Source organism: Pyrus communis, chromosome 8 (genome assembly GCF_963583255.1).
Source record: "Pyrus communis chromosome 8, drPyrComm1.1, whole genome shotgun sequence".
NCBI classification, from domain to species: Eukaryota; Viridiplantae; Streptophyta; class Magnoliopsida; order Rosales; family Rosaceae; genus Pyrus; species Pyrus communis.
The window spans coordinates 16,989,236-17,007,748 of record NC_084810.1 but is presented as its reverse complement, the minus strand read 5'-3'; the positions used below and the strand labels follow the sequence as shown (position 1 = coordinate 17,007,748).

The 18,513-nt window shown below is 35.9% G+C and overlaps 1 protein-coding gene across 1 annotated transcript; it reads right to left on the bottom strand.

The window, feature by feature from the left end:
- Positions 1–7,352: 7,352 nt before the first annotated feature.
- LOC137742770 (beta-glucosidase 11-like) lies at positions 7,353–18,513 on the bottom strand. The gene is made up of 13 exons (XM_068482719.1): positions 17,517–18,513; positions 17,236–17,299; positions 10,808–10,863; positions 10,541–10,616; positions 10,364–10,435; positions 10,156–10,243; positions 9,807–10,062; positions 9,404–9,519; positions 9,071–9,291; positions 8,665–8,693; positions 8,486–8,573; positions 8,012–8,102; positions 7,353–7,835 (listed from the first exon to the last, which is right to left on the bottom strand). Exons 1-13 carry the CDS (start codon positions 17,637–17,639, stop codon positions 7,604–7,606), a joined length of 1,512 nt encoding a protein of 503 aa, XP_068338820.1. The 5' UTR covers positions 17,640–18,513; the 3' UTR covers positions 7,353–7,603.

Below are 18,513 nucleotides of genomic sequence, written 5' to 3'. Positions count from 1 at the left end.
TGTGGAGGATTGTCATGGAAACAAAGCAATACAAAAGGATAATTATGCAAGGCAAATGGGTGAAACAGGAAACATGATCATTGTTCTATGCCTGCAATACTGTGATAGATGTGACAATGAATAATTCTTGGTATTGATAGTGGTTATAGCAACCACATGATAGGTGATGAGAGATTGCTTGTGAATATATAGAGAAATTTGTCTTCAAAGGTGAAAGTGGGCACATGAGAAATTGTCAAAGTTGAAGGAAAATGAACCTTGGTAATTGAAACCATGTTAAAAAGAAAACATGTTCAATAAGTTATGATGGTACCTAGACTTGAAGAAAATCTTCTTAATGTAGGTCAAATGATGGAACATGGTTATTACTTGGTGTTTGGAGGAGATGTTGTGAATGGATTTGATGGATGGTCACTGGACAATCTAGTGGTTAGAGTGCAAATGACCATTAATAGATGCTTTCCATTGACAATGATGCCTACAAATCAGTTTGTGCTAAGAGCAAGTGTCACACATTGCTCTTAGGTATGGCATAAGAGATTGGGTCACTTGAATGAGAGAAGTCTTAGATTACTTGAAGAACAAGAGATGGTGCGTGGATTGCCCTATTTGGAAATGTTAACTAGTGTATGTGAATGATGCATGATGGGAACACAACATAGGGACTCATTCCCTTCTGAGTCAGCTTGGAGAGCTAAATATCCACTGGAAATGATCCACACAGATATCTATGGACCAATGCAAGTTGATTCTCATTTTGGAAATAAATATTTTCTGTTGTTCACATATGACTGCATTAGAATGACATACGTGTACTTTCTGAGATATAAGTCTGGTGCACTTGAGTGTTTTAAAAAGTTCAAGGCAATGACAGAATTACAATGTGGTTATAAGGTGAAATGTCTTAGAAGTGATAGAGGAGGAGAATTCCTTTATGTAGAATTTGATAAGTATTGCAGTGCTCTAGGAATCTAGACACAGTTGACTATAGCCTACACTCCCCATCAAAATGGAGTGTCAGAGAGGAAGAATAGAACTGTGGTGGAAAAGGCAAAGTCAATGATGCATGAGAAGAACCTTCTATATGTGATTTGGGCAGAAGCAGTGAACACTGTTGTTTACTTGCTTAACATATGTCCTTCCAAAGCTTTGGGAAAAATAACTCCATTTGAGGCCATATAGTAGGAGAAAGCCAGGGATATCTCACTTGAAGATCTTTGGCTCTCTTAGCTAGGTGCACATCCCTTCTAATCTCTGACAAAAGTTGGAAGAAAACAATCATAAATGCATCTTTGTAGGCTATGGTACTCGTGAAAAAGGGTACATATTATTTGATCCGATTTCAAAGAAGATCATTCTATCAAGAGATGTTACATTTGATGAGAATGCTTCTTGGGATTGGAACTGCACTACAAACAATGAAGCAAGATTTTCAGTTCTCATTGAGCATAAATGCTACTGAGATATGTGACATTGGCAAGTGTACTCAATCTAATCAATCCACTACTTCTCAAAGTGAAAGTATGATTGAAATACCTAAAGTATATGATGATACACCTAAGAAGTGAAGAAGTGTAAATGAAATCATGGCTTAATGCAATATGTGCATTGTTGAACCTGAAAGTTATGATGATGCAGCCAAGGATGACTCATGAAGGACTGCAATGAAAGCTGAATTAGAAATGATAGATAAGAAGAATACATGGCAGTTAATTGAGAGACCATTTGATAAGCCAATCATTGGTGTCAAATGGGTCTATAAAACCAAACTCAATTTGGATGGTACAGTGCAGAAGAATAAGGCTAGATTAGTGGTTAAAGGTTATTCACAAAAGCCTGGAATTGACTACAATGAGACTTTTGCTCATGTGGCAAGATTGGATACCATAAAAACCTTGATTGCACTTGCTGCACAGAAGGAATGAAGTTTGTAACCAACTGGATGTGAAATCAGCCTTTCTCAATGGAGTTTTGAAAGAGGAAGTGTATGTTGAGCAACCACAGGGTTTTGTGAAAGAAAATGAAGAGACTAAGGTGTATAAACTAAACAAGGCATTGTATGGTTTAAAGTAGGCACCAAGGGCCTGGTATGATGAGATAGCTTACTTCAACAATGTAGGCTTCAAGAAAAGTTCAAGTGAGGCAACCTTGTATGTTAAAACAAGTGAGGACTTAGATTTGGGTTTGTTACATTGTTTCCTTGGAATGGGTGTACTACAAACTGAGAAAAACATTTTCATACATCAAAAGAAGTATGCACAGAAGTTGATTGAGAAATTTGGGTTAAAAGACTATAAAACTATTGCTACTCCAGTTGTTGTGACTGAGAAACTAACAAGGTTGATGGTAGTGAAGCTAGAAATGAGGGTGAATACAGAAAACTAGTGGGGAGCCAACTATACTTGACAACAACTAGATCAGATATAATGCTTGCAGCAAGCTTGCTGGCAAGATTCATGCATAATCCTACTAAGAAGCACATGGGAACAACAAAGAGGGTGTTGAGATACATTCAAGGAACAATTGATTTTGGAATTGCCTTTGAAAAGGGAAAAGAAACTACTCTAATTGGTTACTGTGATAGTGACTCAGCTGAAAGTGAGGATAATATGAGAAGCACTTCAGGTTATGCATTTACACCGGGATCTTGTTGTTTTCATGGGCATCAATCACGCAAAGCACTGTGGCATTGTCCACAACAGAAGCAGAATATGTAAGTGCTATAGAAGCCACTTCTCAAGCAAAATGGCTGAGATTTGTACTTGAAGATTTTGAAGAAGAACAAGTGGAAGGGACACAGATTATGTGTGACAACACATTAGCCATTGCTATGGCTAAGAATCCTGTCTTTCACCAAAAGACAAGACATATCAACAGAAAGTTTCATTTCATCCGAGAAACAATTCAAGCCAAGGAGATTGAACTGTGTACTACAAGACAGACGAGCAAATTGCAGACATTCTTACTAAAGCTTTGCCTAAAGATCGATTTGCCTATTTAAGAGAGCTTCTGGAAGTCAAGTCAGCTAAAGGATTAGAAGGGAGTGTTGGCGTATAACCCTTCAGCTGAGACTTGGAGGCAAAGAAAGATTTCAAACTTTTAGTTTAATATTTGTTTCAGGTTTAAATTAGAGTTGTTGGATCATAGTCCATGTGGCTGTCCTTGCTTGTATCTAACTTAAGCGATGGATTATAATAAGTGACATAATCTCAGAAGGTGATAGCAATTAAGCGCTGAGATTTAGTTTGGTTTTTATGAGTGAAGGATCTCCCTTCCTCTTCCATGTATAACGGTAACAACCTCATGTGTTTGTTGTGAGGAATATTGCAATCAATTCCATCATCCTTCTCTGAAATTCTCTTTGCCATTTTCCAGTTTTCTCATACCTTCATCAAGTTTTCATAGAAACTTATCAAATATTTCCATACTCTTTAACACTTTTACTTAGTTCACAATGATAAGAAATGTCACATGGTTTCCAAATTACTGAGAAAATCACATCTGATCAGTAAATCAAGCTTGTCAATAGTTTTCAATAGTCAAATTCCAAATGCAATTAATATTTTACTTGCAAGTGTTGGGTTTTTGTTCTCCTCCCTAATTTCGTTGATTATTCTGCCCTTATTTTCAACGCTCATTTTACTTATATTAACACTAAATGCTTCGCCTCATATGACAAATTTATTGACTCGTTCAGAAGAAATTTACACATTAGTTTCTCAAAAAAATAATTACACATTAGTGATTTTGGAATTTTAAAAGTTGGTAGAAGCCCTTGGTGATTTTCTTATTTTCAAATGTATTTCTCTATTAGTGATTTTCTTATTTTTCAAATTAAAGAAAACATTTTTTTTTTATTTTTTTATTTTTTATTTTTTGCCAAATGCTTTGGAAGTGAGTTTGGTAAAACATTAATCACTCTCAAATAGGCTGTAAGCTCTAGTTATATAACAATTTTCAACTAACCAAAACTAATCATATGAAAAGATGTCTGTACTTTAACTGTGGACAGTCCAGTAGTACAATTGTTTAAAGGGAGTCTTAATGAAATACTTCTGGTACTATTCACTTTTAACGTTAAGGATATTTTTAACCTAGAAAGTCACTTATAGTACTATTCACTTACACTTTTATTCTGTTATTTTGATTAAAACTCAAAATTTTCAAACCATTTTCATTAGTTTTCCTTTGTTTAAATTTAAAATTGTTCACCTAGTCAGTACAACATCCTAAAGTTGCAACACTCTAACCTATTAAATTCTATTTGGATGCACTACATTCACACTTGCTAACTAACTCTCTAATAGGTGGATCGTATAGTTTATTGTGAGATCCACCTGTGCTAATATTATGTGTTTAAATATCAATATTCTAATTTAGTTAACCACACATAGCCTCAATAAGCAAAGGAAGAGGATTCTCTCCCCTCCTAATCTCTCTTCCCTTCCCTCACCTCCTACTTGAATGGTTACGGTTAAGCCACGTCAACATCTTATATTGATTTTTTTCTTTTTATAAAAACAATAAGACAAAACACAAAGTGTAAGAGGAGGGAAGGGAAGGGGATGATAATAGGAGGGAAGATAATTCTAATCCATAAGGAAAACCAGGTCTTCACCTTTCACAATTTATAGAATAGAAATGAAAACAGTAAATAAGTAAAAATAGTAAATAATGAAAACAGTAAATAATTAACCACTCTAGACTTATGAACCGTTGGTTCTTGATTTTGTATTTTCGGACAAAGATTTAATAGTTAAAAAATTTGAAGTATCCCCCCATACTCCGGAACAAGATACAAAATCCATAATATTATATGGATAGTGTGATGTAAAAATAGTGGAAGCTAACCAGCATGAGCATATGTGTCCAAGATGCTTGGGGTCCTTCCGTCTTGGTCCGCAGCACCTTCCACCTATTCATGTGGAATTAGTTTTGAACCAAGCCCATTCCATCACTTTTTTTTATTTTTATTTCATTTGATGCGGAGCACTACTAGTAATACATACAAAAGCATATATAGAGGCTTATATTATTGACCAACATATCTAACTAATTATATCTTATTATCCCATACATACATACAATGTATGTATGTATGTATGTATGTATGGACATATATGAATACATGTATACATAAGAAGAAGAACCTGATAAGCAGAGGAGGAAGCACCAAACACGAAGCCTGGAGGGAAGTCATCTCTGCTATATTTATCAGCGCATAAAGAAAGCTTTATGAGAAGAAAACACAGAAAAAATGAAACTCTCAGCATGAGTAATAACACAAGCCCGCAGCAAGAACTCGGAAGGGAAGGAGTTTCAAAAGGCAAAAGTTACAAAGAGATTTGAGTGGACACCCTTTAATTTGTTATCCGCACTTTAGAGCAAATTGTAGACTCCAGATCCTTGTTTATTATCTTTTCTATTGTATGGTTGTTGAGTTGAGTCAGGTCTGTATGAGTGGTTCGAAATAGCCAACAAGAAGAAACACAGACAGATGGGGATAATACTTGGCTCCTGACCGGTCAGGACGCAGCATACTGAATTTTTGAGGTGGACCAATAATATTGAAGCAGCTGGCACTTTAAGCAATTTTTGATTATTAACCAAACACCCGCTATTTCCCTAACCAAACACTCCAAGCACTCAGCTTCTCGCTTAACAAGAAGACAAGCAGACACCCCATCCATAAGTGTCAACCGACCACCTTGGCCTCGTCGGATCACCCATCGTCCGCGAGCTCGAAGCCCAAGGCTGCACAAAACTCGTCCTCCGTACTCAGGTCGAGCGCGACCTCACTTGCCAAAACCGCTTTACCACCACGCCGCTGCAAAATTCGGGTATATGGGTTCGTGTTTAAAGTCGTCGCCGTAGATTTCATCGCTGTAATCTCGCTGCAATCTCACTGAGATCTCAATGCGATGTGGAGTCGACGCTTGGAGGAGGGACAAAAAATGATATCAACGAAGGGAAGCTTGTAGAAGAAGCCAATCTAGATAGCATGGGAGATGGAGGGAGCTAAGGTGTTCTTGTTCTCACGGATTCAGAGGGAGGCGGAGCAAGAAGGTTTCTGTTTGGTCACGGGTTTAAAGAAAAAATTGGATGTTTGGTTACAATGATATCAAAGTTTTGAAAGAAAACTGAATGTGTTTTAAATTTAGATATTTGTTGATTTGCTATTTTGAATTTGTATACGGCTTTCAATTTCTCTCTTCAACTTTAATTTTAATCATTATTTCTTTGAACTTTTTTAATTAGCTTTTTTTTTTTTTTTTTTTGAACTTGAGTTTTTAATAAAATTACCCAAATAATGGATAGACAATTTCAAAATTCATTTCTATTGATTTTTAATTTTAGGAACAAAAGTTATGTATTATGCAAATGTCAAGTACCATTTGGCTAAAAAACCAATTTCAGAATTACGCAAATTTATTCTTGTTGAGCTGCATTCTGATGATGTGATGGATTACATGAAGTAATAATCCTTTTCCCACACAATTGTGACCCCAAAACTTGCTCTATATCCGATCATTTCTTTATCACTGTATCTCTCCTCCTTGTCTGTATGCACAACAACGTGCTTAACCGCATTGGATACCATCTTGGACGTTGGACAAGGAATAACATATGCCACTGGAATTGAATCAACAATTTACCATTTGATAACCATTTTTAATTTTCCGCTTTTGTTTTTACTTCTCTAAAAATCGAATATTAAAATTTTCTTCGGTAACTACTTTCATTATTTAACCTAAAAATTTTTTTTTGAGCAAGTGGCCCTCTTCATCACCACAGTTTGAGTTCGAACTTTGTCAGCTCTCTAACTTAACATCTAATCTAATAAATTTATCGTTTAACTAAAAAAAAAAAAATTGACTACTTAATCCGACAGTCAAACGGGTTATTTGGTAGTTTCTCAAACTTTAAATTCATTAGTTTCCAAAAGAAAAAAAAAACTTAAATTCATTCTGAATATTCAATCTCTCTGAAGTGAGAGTATGTCATGTCTTAAAGAAAAATTAGTGGATAAAGTAGTGGCGGATTCAAAATTCTAATATCATGAAATTGCAATGTAAATTGTTTACATTATTTAAAGACCGAAATAGCATGCGCATCGCGTAATTTATTCTTTGGTATCTTGAATGAGGCATTTCGTCGAGTTGTTAGAATTCGTCATTTTTTGCCCTATGTTACGTGCATGTTGATAGATACTGACAACTTTAGATTGTTGATATCTGTTTACACTCGATAAGTGTCAAGGCATGGTATCGGTATCTTTCATCAGATGTTATGACATTGTTGATATCTGTCAAAATCTACATAGGCATTGTTTTAAAATGCCTAATGGAAACTTGGATCAAAGAAGCATTTTAATGTTTTAATCTTAACCCTTGATATCAAATCCAAGGATACATGATCATAAATTCCTAGTCACCCGATTAACAAGAGAACAAGACTAATAGATATTTAAAATACTTCAAGTGGCGTTTACATTTCCAAAGAAAGTAAAAAAGAAGTGAAGGTTACATAACTTAAGAATTATAACAAAACTTATGGGAATGTAAACATATGCATTTTAGAATATAACTGTGTATAATGAAATCTACTGAATGTCGTAACCATTGGAAATGGATGTAAGAACTTCATCAAAGTTGATGACATTTTTTCTCTTTAGAAAATTAGAGTACCAATGAGCAGAGAGTTTAGGTTGTCTTTTCAAATCAGGGTCTTCCAAATCCACATAGTAAAGGCCGTAGCTCGATTCATAGCCGTCTAACAGCTCAAGAGAATCCAAGAAGGACCATGTGAAATAACCTCTTGAGTTTGATCCATTCCTTCCAAAGTAACACAGGATAATTAGTATTTTGGACGTAGTATTTTCCTATGGTGAAAAATATAGCTAGTTTGACTATCCCTATATTTACATAAACACTTGCATTAAACATTTTCATTTGGACTCGTCCAGTTAGCTTTGCAACATGGAGAGGTCCACAAGATAAACCATATATACCTTATAGCTTCAAGCAAAGATTGGATGTGCCCTTGCAAATATTTTACCCGCCCCCAGTCCTCCAAAGATGAATTGCGTCGAGTCCGTTGACCTAATGTTTAATACAGATAAAGAAGGAAAATGATAAGCAGCTAATGCAAACTAGTGCATGGAAAGAGCCAAAAGTTAAGCTCTAGTACCAGGAAACATAATGTAAAGTTTGAAGCAAAATACGCGCAACACATGCATGGTCCGTAGATATGGGGAAATCTTAAATAAAACTTATTTGACAGTCTCTTAATTGAAGCTCCCTCTATATATCGACATTTCCCTATCATGTTATATAACACTACACATTCAAATAGCACTGCTTGGGTTAATTTTTAAACCCTGTACTATCCATTTACAGAAAAAAAAAATCACCACATCGACATGGATGATGCGCAGAGATACTATCCACGCAACAAAAAACACGAGAGAGAGAGATAGAGATACCATTTTCGTGGATATATATAGGAGGATTGCCATAATTTTCCTTGATATATTCCAACAGTTCTTGCAGGCCCCAGGGAGTCATTGGAAACTGATTCAAACAACACGATCACTAGTGCTCTGAAATTAATCCATAAGTAGTATTGAGCCGGTTCTACTTTATATTATGTTCAAGATTTTACCTCAAATGTTGTTGTACCATTTTCCAGTGCTGCGAATGCAATTAAACAAACTTTTGTAAGCTCAAAGGATTGCAGCTAAGCATCTAAACAAGAATAAACTCTCATAAGTTCACAAGCTAGGTGTTAGACATGAGTCCATTGTACAATGTATCAGTAATTATCTTACAATATTCTCTTTGTAATTTACCATGTATAGGACTCTTGTTGATAACGTATTATAAAACTTGTATACGTTGATGAATGAAAGCAAGCAATTCCAACATTTCCTCTACCTGTCAATTATCTTTTCACACATTTTATCGACTTATTAATGACATGTTATGGACACATCGGTCATTAAACTAAGGAGCAGACATCATGCAGAAAGAATTTCACTACATACATATATGTACAAGAAAAAACTTACGAGATATCTTTACTGCTGAGTCTGCCATAAAGTCTCTGGCTTCCATCTTTAGAGTGCTGGAGTAGTCCTTGATGTTTAATGTGTTATAATAATTCAATCCAATGAAGTCAAATGAACCCCTGACACTTTGGGACTCAAGACTAGTAAAAACAGGAATTCTAGAGCCTACTATCTTTTTCATTACATCAGGGTAATCTCCAAACACCAAGGGATTCAAAACCCTACAAAAGGAAACAGACACATTGGAATTACAGGTAGCTAAAACGGCATTATGTTTTGGACAAGTGAAAAATATATATAGATGAAAAGATGAGTGCTCAACATCTGACTTACCAACCAAAATAGAAGTCCATGGCTCTTTGGGTAGCAAGTTCATCTTCAATAGTTTTTGTTAGAGGAACAAACCAATAGGCAAAAACATTGATTCCTATATATCCATGCTGCTTGTCCTGCATATCTCAAAAATTTCTCTGATCAACCTATATATTTTTTCATGAAAAGTCTAAGTTTATATAGGAACCTCATGTTACATTATTACATTAATACTGGTATTGATATACAACTTGCTATAAATAGAAGGAGGTGTTGGTATTTTGTTTTATGAGTTTGATAAATCATATTTTAAGGGAATTTGTGAGACGTGCATCTAACTTATGAGTGTTTTTATTGTGTATTACTAATTATCACAATGATAAAAGTTCTTGAAGCCCTGGATAGGGAAGAGTTTTAGAATTACCTGGTACATTTTCTTGTACAATCTAGCAGCTGATGCATGAGCTAACAAGGTATAATGAGCTGCCATGTATGGCTCTGTTGAGGAATTACCCCTAGAACAATTGACACCAAATGGAGTTGAACATCGTTGTGGTGGAAGAAATCCAATGTCATAACCCCCAAGTATAAAAACATTAGGCTCATTCATAGTAGTCCAATACAAAACTCTATCCCCGAAATTTTTGAAGCACGCATCTGCATATGCAGTGAAGTCTTTTCTGCATCCACAAAAGTGTTTCACCACTATCATCATGGATTCCCCATTTCTGCATGTCCCATTTAAAACTCACCAATAAAAGTTAGGAAGTTACACAATTTTTTGATTTACCCATCCTCCATACTCATCATCAAGTGCCTGCGGGAGATCACTGTGGTGTAAAGTAACATGTGGTTCGATTCCTGGTTTAAACAAACAAATTAATTTATTATCAACATTAGGATTTGTTGATCTCTATAGCTACTCAATTATTGATAATATAAGCAAGGAAACTGTGGTTCATAATTTAGATAGATTGTTACCATGGCTGATCAGTTCATCAATAAGATTGTTGTAATATTGTACACCCTTTGGATTGACAGGTCCTCTTCCATCTGAGAGAAAAAAACTGAATATTGATTAAGTGCGTCAAAAGCTAAGAACAATAAATCATTACTTCTTTTGTTTAATCTGAGTTACAATTCGTTGATCATGCATACTTGGGATAAGTCTGGACCATGAGATGGAAAATCTATATGCCTCCAAACCAATATCCACCATTAGTTGGACATCTTCCTGAAATGGTTTAAATGAACTTGATCACGCATAAACCATACTCTAACTATAATCCATGATATAATGATGCGTAGTATAAAACAACAGCAACATATTTCTAATTAGTATGATATTGATTTCTGCAATACAAAAGAACTACTAGTCCCAAATCGTCTAAACAAAAATTGAACTGGATCTTGCAGAGTATAGACCTTGTATTTGTGATACTGATCACACGCTACATCTCCAGTAGCTCCATCATATTTACCTGAAATTTTGGGAGTAAAGCAGTGAATTAATAAAGATCTTGATACATGTAAGTGATTGTGCAAGCTCAAACAATGAACAATGTCTAATTCAATTATGGTTTAGTTGGTTTTAAGTGATAATGATCAATTGTTTAACCCTCAACGAGTTAACATAAACATGCATTGTTTTTGTTGGTGTATAACCCTTCAGCTGAGACTTGGAGGCAAAGAAAGAATTCAAACCTTTAGTTTAATATTTGTTTCATGTTTAAACTAGAGTCGTTGGATCATAGTCCATATGGCTATCCTTGCTTGTATCTAGCTTAAGTGATAGAATATAACAAGTGGCATCATCTCATAGGGTGATAGCAATTAAGGGCTGAGATTTAGTTTGTTTTTTTATGAGTGAAGGATCTCCCTTCGTCTTCCATGTATAACGGTAACAACCTCACATGTTTGTTGTGAGGAATATTGCAATCAATTCCATCATCCTTATTTGAAATTCTCTCTGCCATTTTCTGATTTTCTCAGACCTTCATCAAGCTTTCATAGAAGCTTATCAGATATTTCCATACTTCAGCATGGCCTCAGAGCCAGGTAGCATCGTCTAAACTGGGCATGAAATCTGTGAAAATTACTTGTATGTGATTGAGCTGCATTTTAAGCTCAAATCAAATCTGGAAACTTTGCAATCTCTTGAATCCAAAGTCTAACATGGTTGGATCAAGTACCGCTGAGCTTATTGCTCCAGTTTTCAGTGGAGAAAACTACGAGTTTTGGAGGATTTGTATGACGACTATATTGAAATTGTATGGTCTATGGGAGTTGGTGGAAAATGGGTTTAAATCTCCAGATCTGAAGGATACTAAGGCTGTGCTCGATGAAACGAAGAAGGAAACAATGGAGTTGGTGTCATTCGGTGAGACCTTGATGAAAGATGCTCATGCGCTTGGAATGATCCAAGGAAGAGTCTCGGATCAAATCTTCCCCAAAATTGTGAATGAAGAAACATCCAAATGAGCTTGGGATGTCTTGAAGAGTGAATTCAAAGGAGACAAACAAGTAAGAAATGTAAAATTGCAAGGGTTACATAGAGATTTTGAGTATACTCGTATGAAGGAAAATGAATCTCTATCTGTGCATCTTGCTAGATTAATTGACATTACTAATCAAATGAGAAGCTATGAAGATGAATTATCTAGGGAGAGAAATGTGCAGAAATTGTTAATTAGTCTTCCTAAGACATATGATGCAATTTAATATGTGATTGAGCATTATAAGAATCTCGAAACCCTTGAGGTTCAAGAAGTCGTTGCTTCACTCAAGGGATTTGAGCAAAGACTTGATGTACATGCTGAAACCTTTACTAAGAGAGCATTTGCTAGCCTAAATGTTGCAACTAAGGGTCCTAAAAGTGGTGGATTCTCTAGAAATCATACGTTTCAAAAGAATTGGAAACCAAGAGGGAGAAATTGGGATCACATGCCTAACTTTGCTCTTAGACAAAACAATGCTCAGAGAAATTGGGATCATATGCCTAATTTTGCTCCTAGACAAAACAATGCTTAAGGAGTCCCTGATTGCAAATTGTGTGATAGGTTTCACTATGGGGAATGGTGGTATAAAGGTAAACAAAAGTGCACATGTTGGGGTAAACCAGGTCATGCTGTAAAAGATTGTCATGAAAACAAAGCAATACAAAAGGCTAATTATGCAAGGCAAATGGGGGAAACATGATCACTGTTCGATGCCTGCAATGCTGTGACATATGTGATAGTGAATAATTCCCGGTATATTGATAGTGGTTGTAGCAACCACATGACAGGTGATGAGAGATTGCTTGTGAATATATAGAGAAATTTGTCTTCAAAGGTGAAAATGGGCACATGAGAAATTGTCAAAGTTGAAGGAAACGGAACCTTGGTAATTGAAACCAAGTTAAGAAAAAAACATATTCAATAAGTTATGTTGGTACCTACACTTGAAGAAAATATTCTTAATGTAGGTCAAATGATGGAACATGGTTATTACTTGGTGTTTGGAGGAGATGTTGTGAATGTATTTGATGGATGGTCACTGGACAATCTAGTGGTTAGAGTGCAAATGACCAGTAATAGATGCTTTGCATTGACAATGATGTCTGCAAATCAGTTTGTGCTAAGAGCAAGCGTAACATTGCTCTCAGGTATGACATAAGAGATTGGGCTACTTGAATGAGAGAAGTCTCAGATTACTTGAAGAACAAGAGATGTTGCATGGATTGCCCTATTTGGAAATGTCAACTAGTGTATGTGAAGGTTGCATGATGGGAAAACAACATAGGGAATTGATCCACACAGATATCTATGGACCAATGTAGGTTGATTCTCATTCTGGAAATAAATATTTTCTGTTGTTCACATATAACTGCACTAGAATGACATGGGTGTACTTTCTGAGATATAAGTCAGGTGCACTTGAGTGTTTTAAAAAGTTCAAGGCAATGACAGAATTACAATGTGCTTATAAGGTGAAATGTTTCAGAAGTGATAGAGGAGGAGAATTCTTTTCTGCAGAATTTGTTAAGTATTGCAGTGCTCTAGGAATCCAGGGACAGTTGACTATGGCCTACACTCCCTAGCAAAAGGGAGTGTCAGAGAGGAAGAATAGAACTATGGTGGAAATGGAGTGTCAAAGTCAGTGATGCATGAGAAGAATCTTTCATATGTGATTTAGGCAGAAGCAGTGAACACTGCTGTTTACTTGCTTAACATATGTCCTTCCAAAGCTTTGGGAAAAATAACTCTATTTGAGGCATATAGTACCAGAAAACCAGGGACAGCTCACTTGAAGATCTCTGGCTCTCTTAGCTAAGTGCACATCCCTTCTAATCTCTGACAAAAGTTGGAAGAAAACAATCATAAATGTATCTTTGTAGGCTATGGTGCTAGTGAAAAGGGGTACAGATTATTTGTTCCGATTTCAAAGAAGGTCATTCTATCAAGAGATGTAACATTTGCTGAGAATGCTTCTTGGGATTGGAACTGCACTACAAACAATGAAGCAAGATTTTCAGTTCTCATTTATCATCAAAATGCTACTGAGATCTGTGACATTGGTAAGTGTGCTCAATCTGATCAATGCACTACTTCTCAAAGTGAAAGTATGACTGAAAAACCTCAAGTATATGATGATACACCTCAGAAGTGAAAAAGTGTAAATGAAATCATGGCTCAGTGCAATATGTGCATTGTTGAACCTGAAAGTTATGATGATGCAGCTAATGATGACTCATGGAAGACTGCAATGAAAGCTGAATTAGAAATGATAGATAAGAACAATACATGGCAGCTAATTGAGAGACCATTTGATAAGACAATCATTGGTGTCAAATGGGTCTATAAAACCAAAATCAATTTCGATGGTACAGTGCAGAAGAATAAGGCTAGATTAATGGCTAAAGGCTACTCACAAAAGCCTGGAATTGACTACAATGAGACTTTTTCTCCTGTGGAAAAATTGGATACCATAAGAACCTTGATTGCACTTGCTGCACAAAAGGAATGAAGTTTGTACCAACTGGATGTGAAATCAGCCTTTCTCAATGGAGTTCTGAAGGAGGAAGTGTATGTTGAGCAAGTATAGGGTTTTGTGAAAGAAAATGAAGAGACTAAGGTGTATAAACTGAACAAGGCATTGTATGGTTTGAAGTAGGCACCAAAGGCTTGGTATGATGAGTTAGATGCCTACTTCAACAATGCAAGCTTCAAGAAAAGTTCAAGTTAGGTAACCTTGTATGTTAAAACAAGCGAGGACTCAGATTTGGGTTTGTTACATTGTTTCCTTAGAATGGGTGTACTACAAACTGAGAAAAACATTTTCATACATCAAAAGAAGTATGCAGAGAAGTTGATTGAGAAATTTGGGTTAAAAGACTATAAAACTGTTGCTACTCCAGTTGTTGTGACTGAGAAACTAAGCAAGGTTGATGGTAGTGAAGTTGGAAACGTGCGTGAATACAGAAAACTAGTGGGGAGCCAACTGACAACAACCAGACCAGATATAATGTTTGTAGCAAGCTTACTGGCAAGATTCATGCATAATCCTACTAAGAAGCATATGGGAACAACAAAGAGGGTGTTGAGATACATTCAAGGAACAATTGATTTTGGAATTGCCTTTGAAAAGGGAAAAACAACTATTATAATTGGTTACTGTGATAGTGACTCGGCTGGAAGTGAGGATGATATGAGAAGCATTTCAGGTTATGCATTTACACTGGAATCTGGTCTGTTTTTATGGGCATCAATCAAGCAAAGCACTATGGCATTGTCCACAGCAGAAGCAGAATATGTAAGTGCTGTAGAAGCCACTTCTCATGCAAAATGGCTAAGATTTGTACTTGAAGATTTTGGAGAATAACAAGTAGAAGGGACACAAATTATGTGTGACAACACATCAGCCATTGCTATGGCTAAGAATTCTGTCTTTCACCAAAAGACAAGATATGTCAGCAGAAAGTTTCATTTCATCCGAGAAGAAATTCAAGCCAAGGAGATTGAACTGTGTACTGCAAGATAGATGAGCAAACTGCAGACATTCTTACTAAAGCTTTGCCTAAAGGTTGATTTGCCTATTTAAAAGAGCTTCTGGGAGTCAAGTCAACTAAAGGATTAGAAGGGAGTGTTGGCATATAACCCTTCAGCTAAGACTTGGAGACAAAAAAGGAATTCAAACCTTTAGTTTAATATTTGTTTCATGTTTAAACTAGAGTCGTTGGATCATAGTTCATGTGGCTGTCCTTGCTTGTATCTAGCTTAAGTGATGGAATCATCTCAGAAGGTGATAGCAATTAAGGGCTTAGATTTAGTTTGTTTTTTATAAGTGAAGGATCTCCCTTCCTATTCCATGTATAACGGTAACAACCTCATATGTTTGTTGTGAGGAATATTGCAATCAATTCCATCATCCTTCTCTGAAATTCTCTCTGCCATTTTCTAATTTTCTCAAACCTTCATCAAGCTTTAATAGAAGCTTATCAAATATTCTCATACTCTTTAACACTTTTTACTTAGTTCACAATGATAAGAAATGTCACCTGGTTTCCAAATTACTGAGAAAATCACATTTGATCAGTAAATCAAGCTTGTCAATAGTTTTCAATAGTCAAATTCCAAATGCAATTAACATTTTACTTGCAAGTGTTGGGTTTGTGTTCCCCCTAATTTCGTTGATTATTCTGCCCCTATTTTCAACACTCATTTTACTTAGATTAGCACTAAATGCTTCGCCTCATATGACAAATTTATTGACTCATTCAGAAGAAATTTACACATTAGTTTCTCAAAAAAAAAAAAAATTACACATTAGTGATTTTGGTATTTTAAAAGTTGGTAGAAGCCCTTGGTGATTTTCTTATTTTCAAATTAAAGAAAAGATTTTTTTTTTTTTTTTTTTTTGCCAAATGATATGGAAGTGAGTTTGGTAAAACCTTAATCACTCTCAAATAGATTGTAACCTCTAGTTATATAACAATTTTCAACTAACCTAAACTAATCATGTGAAAAGATGTATGTACTCTAACTACGGACTGTCCCGTAGTACAATTGTTTAAAGGGAGTCTTAATGAAACATTTCTGGTATTGTTTACTTTTAACGTTAAGGATATTTTTAGCCTAGAAAGTCACTCCTGGTACATTCACTTACACCTTTATTTTGTCATTTTGATTAAAACTTAAAGTTTTCAAACCCTTTTCATTAGTTTTTCTTTGTTTAAATCTAAAACTGTTCACCTAGTCAATACAACATCCTAAAGTTGCAATACTCTAACCTAATCAACTCTATTTGGATGCACTACATTCACACTTGCTAACTAACTCTCTAGTAGGTGGATCGTATAGTTTACTGTGAGATCCACCTATGCTAATTTTATGTGTTTAAATATCATTATTCTAATCTAGTTAACCACACATAGCCTCAATAAGCAAAGGAAGAGGATTATCTCCTCCTCTTCCCTTCCCTTCTACTTGAATAGTTACGGTTAAACCACGTTAACATCTTATATTGATTTCTTTATAAAGACAATAAGACAAAAAAAACAAAGTGTGAGAGGAGGGAAGAGAAGAGGATGAGAATAGGAAAGGAAAGAATCCTACTCCATAAGGAAAATCAGGTCTTCACCTTTCACAAGTTATAAATTAGAAATGAAAACAGTAAATAAGTAAAAATAGTAAATAATGAAAACAGTAAATAATTAACCACTCTAGACTTATGAACCGTTAGTTCTTGATTTTGTGTTTTTGGACAAAGATTTAATAATTAAAAATTTTGAAGTATCCCACCATACTCCGGAACAAGATAAAAAATCCATAATATTATATGGAAAGTGTGATATAAAAATAGTGGAAGCTAACCAGCATGAGTATATGTGTCCAAGATGCTTGCGGTCCTTCCGTCTTGGTCTGCAGCACCTTCCACCTATTCATGTAGAATTAGTTTCGAACCATCACTTTTTTATTTTTTATTCCAATTGATGCGTAGCACTACTAGTAATATATACAAAAGCATATATAGAGGCTTATATTATTGGCCAATATATCTAACTAATTATATCTTATTAACCCATACATACATACAACTTGTATGTATGTATGTATGGACATATATGAATACATGTATGCATAAGAAGAAGAACCTGATAAGCAGAGGAGGAAGCACCAAACACGAAGCCTGGAGGGAAGTCATCTCTGCTATATTTATCAGCGCATAAAGAAAGCCTTATGAGAAGAAAACACAGAAAAAATGAAACTCTCAGCATGAGTAATAACACAAGCCCGCAGCAAGAACTCAGAAGGGAAGGAGTTTCAAAAGGCAAAAGTTACAAAGAGATTTGAGTGGACGCCCTTTAATTTGTTATCCGCACTTTAGAGCAAATCGTAGACTCCAGATCTTTCTTTATTATCTTTTCTATTGTGTGGTTATTGAGTATACTCCTAGTCTTGTATGAGTGGTTCGGAATACACAGACAGATTGGGATAATACTTGGGTGCTGACCGGTCGGGACGCAGCATACTGACTTTTTGAGGTGGACCAATAATATTGAACCAGCTGGTACTTTAAGCAATTTTTTATTATTAACCAAACGCTCCAAATTTCCTCTTCTTCACTATCCAGACACTCATCTTCTCTCTCCCAAGAAGACAAGCAGACACCCCATCCATAAGTGTCAACCGACCACCGTGGCCCCGTCGGATCATCCATCGTCCGCGAGCTCCAAGCCCAGGGCTGCACCAAACTCGTCCTCCGTACTCAGGTCGAGCGCGACCTCAATCGCCAAGCCGCTTCACCACCACGCCGCTGCAAAATTCTGAGATATGGGTTCGAGTTTAAAGTCGCCGCCGTAGATTTCATCGCTGTAATCTCACTGCGATCGCAAAGCGATGTGGAGTCGACGCTTGGATGAGGGATAAAAAAATGATATCAACGAATGGAAGCTTGGAGGAGGGTGGCTGGGGCTGAAGAAGAAGCCAATCTAGATAGCATGGGAGATGGAGGGAGAAGGTTGTCTTGTTCTCACGGATTCAGAGGGAGGTGGAGGAAGAAGGTTTCTGTTTGTTCATGGGTTTAAAGAAAAAATTGGATGTTTGGTTATAATGTTATCAAAGTTTTAAATTATTGGACCAGTAATGTTA

Coding starts and splice junctions, on each gene's coding strand:
- LOC137742770 (XM_068482719.1), bottom strand. CDS start 17,639: ATGCTGAGAGTTTCATTTTTTCTGTGTTTTCTTCTCATAAGGCTTTCT. Junction 9,520..9,806: donor TGTACAAGAAAATGTACCAG/GTAATTCTAAAA, acceptor TGAGATATGCAG/GACAAGCAGCATGGATATAT. Junction 7,836..8,011: donor TCTTTGCTTGAAGCTATAAG/GTATATATGGTT, acceptor TTACTTTGGAAG/GAATGGATCAAACTCAAGAG.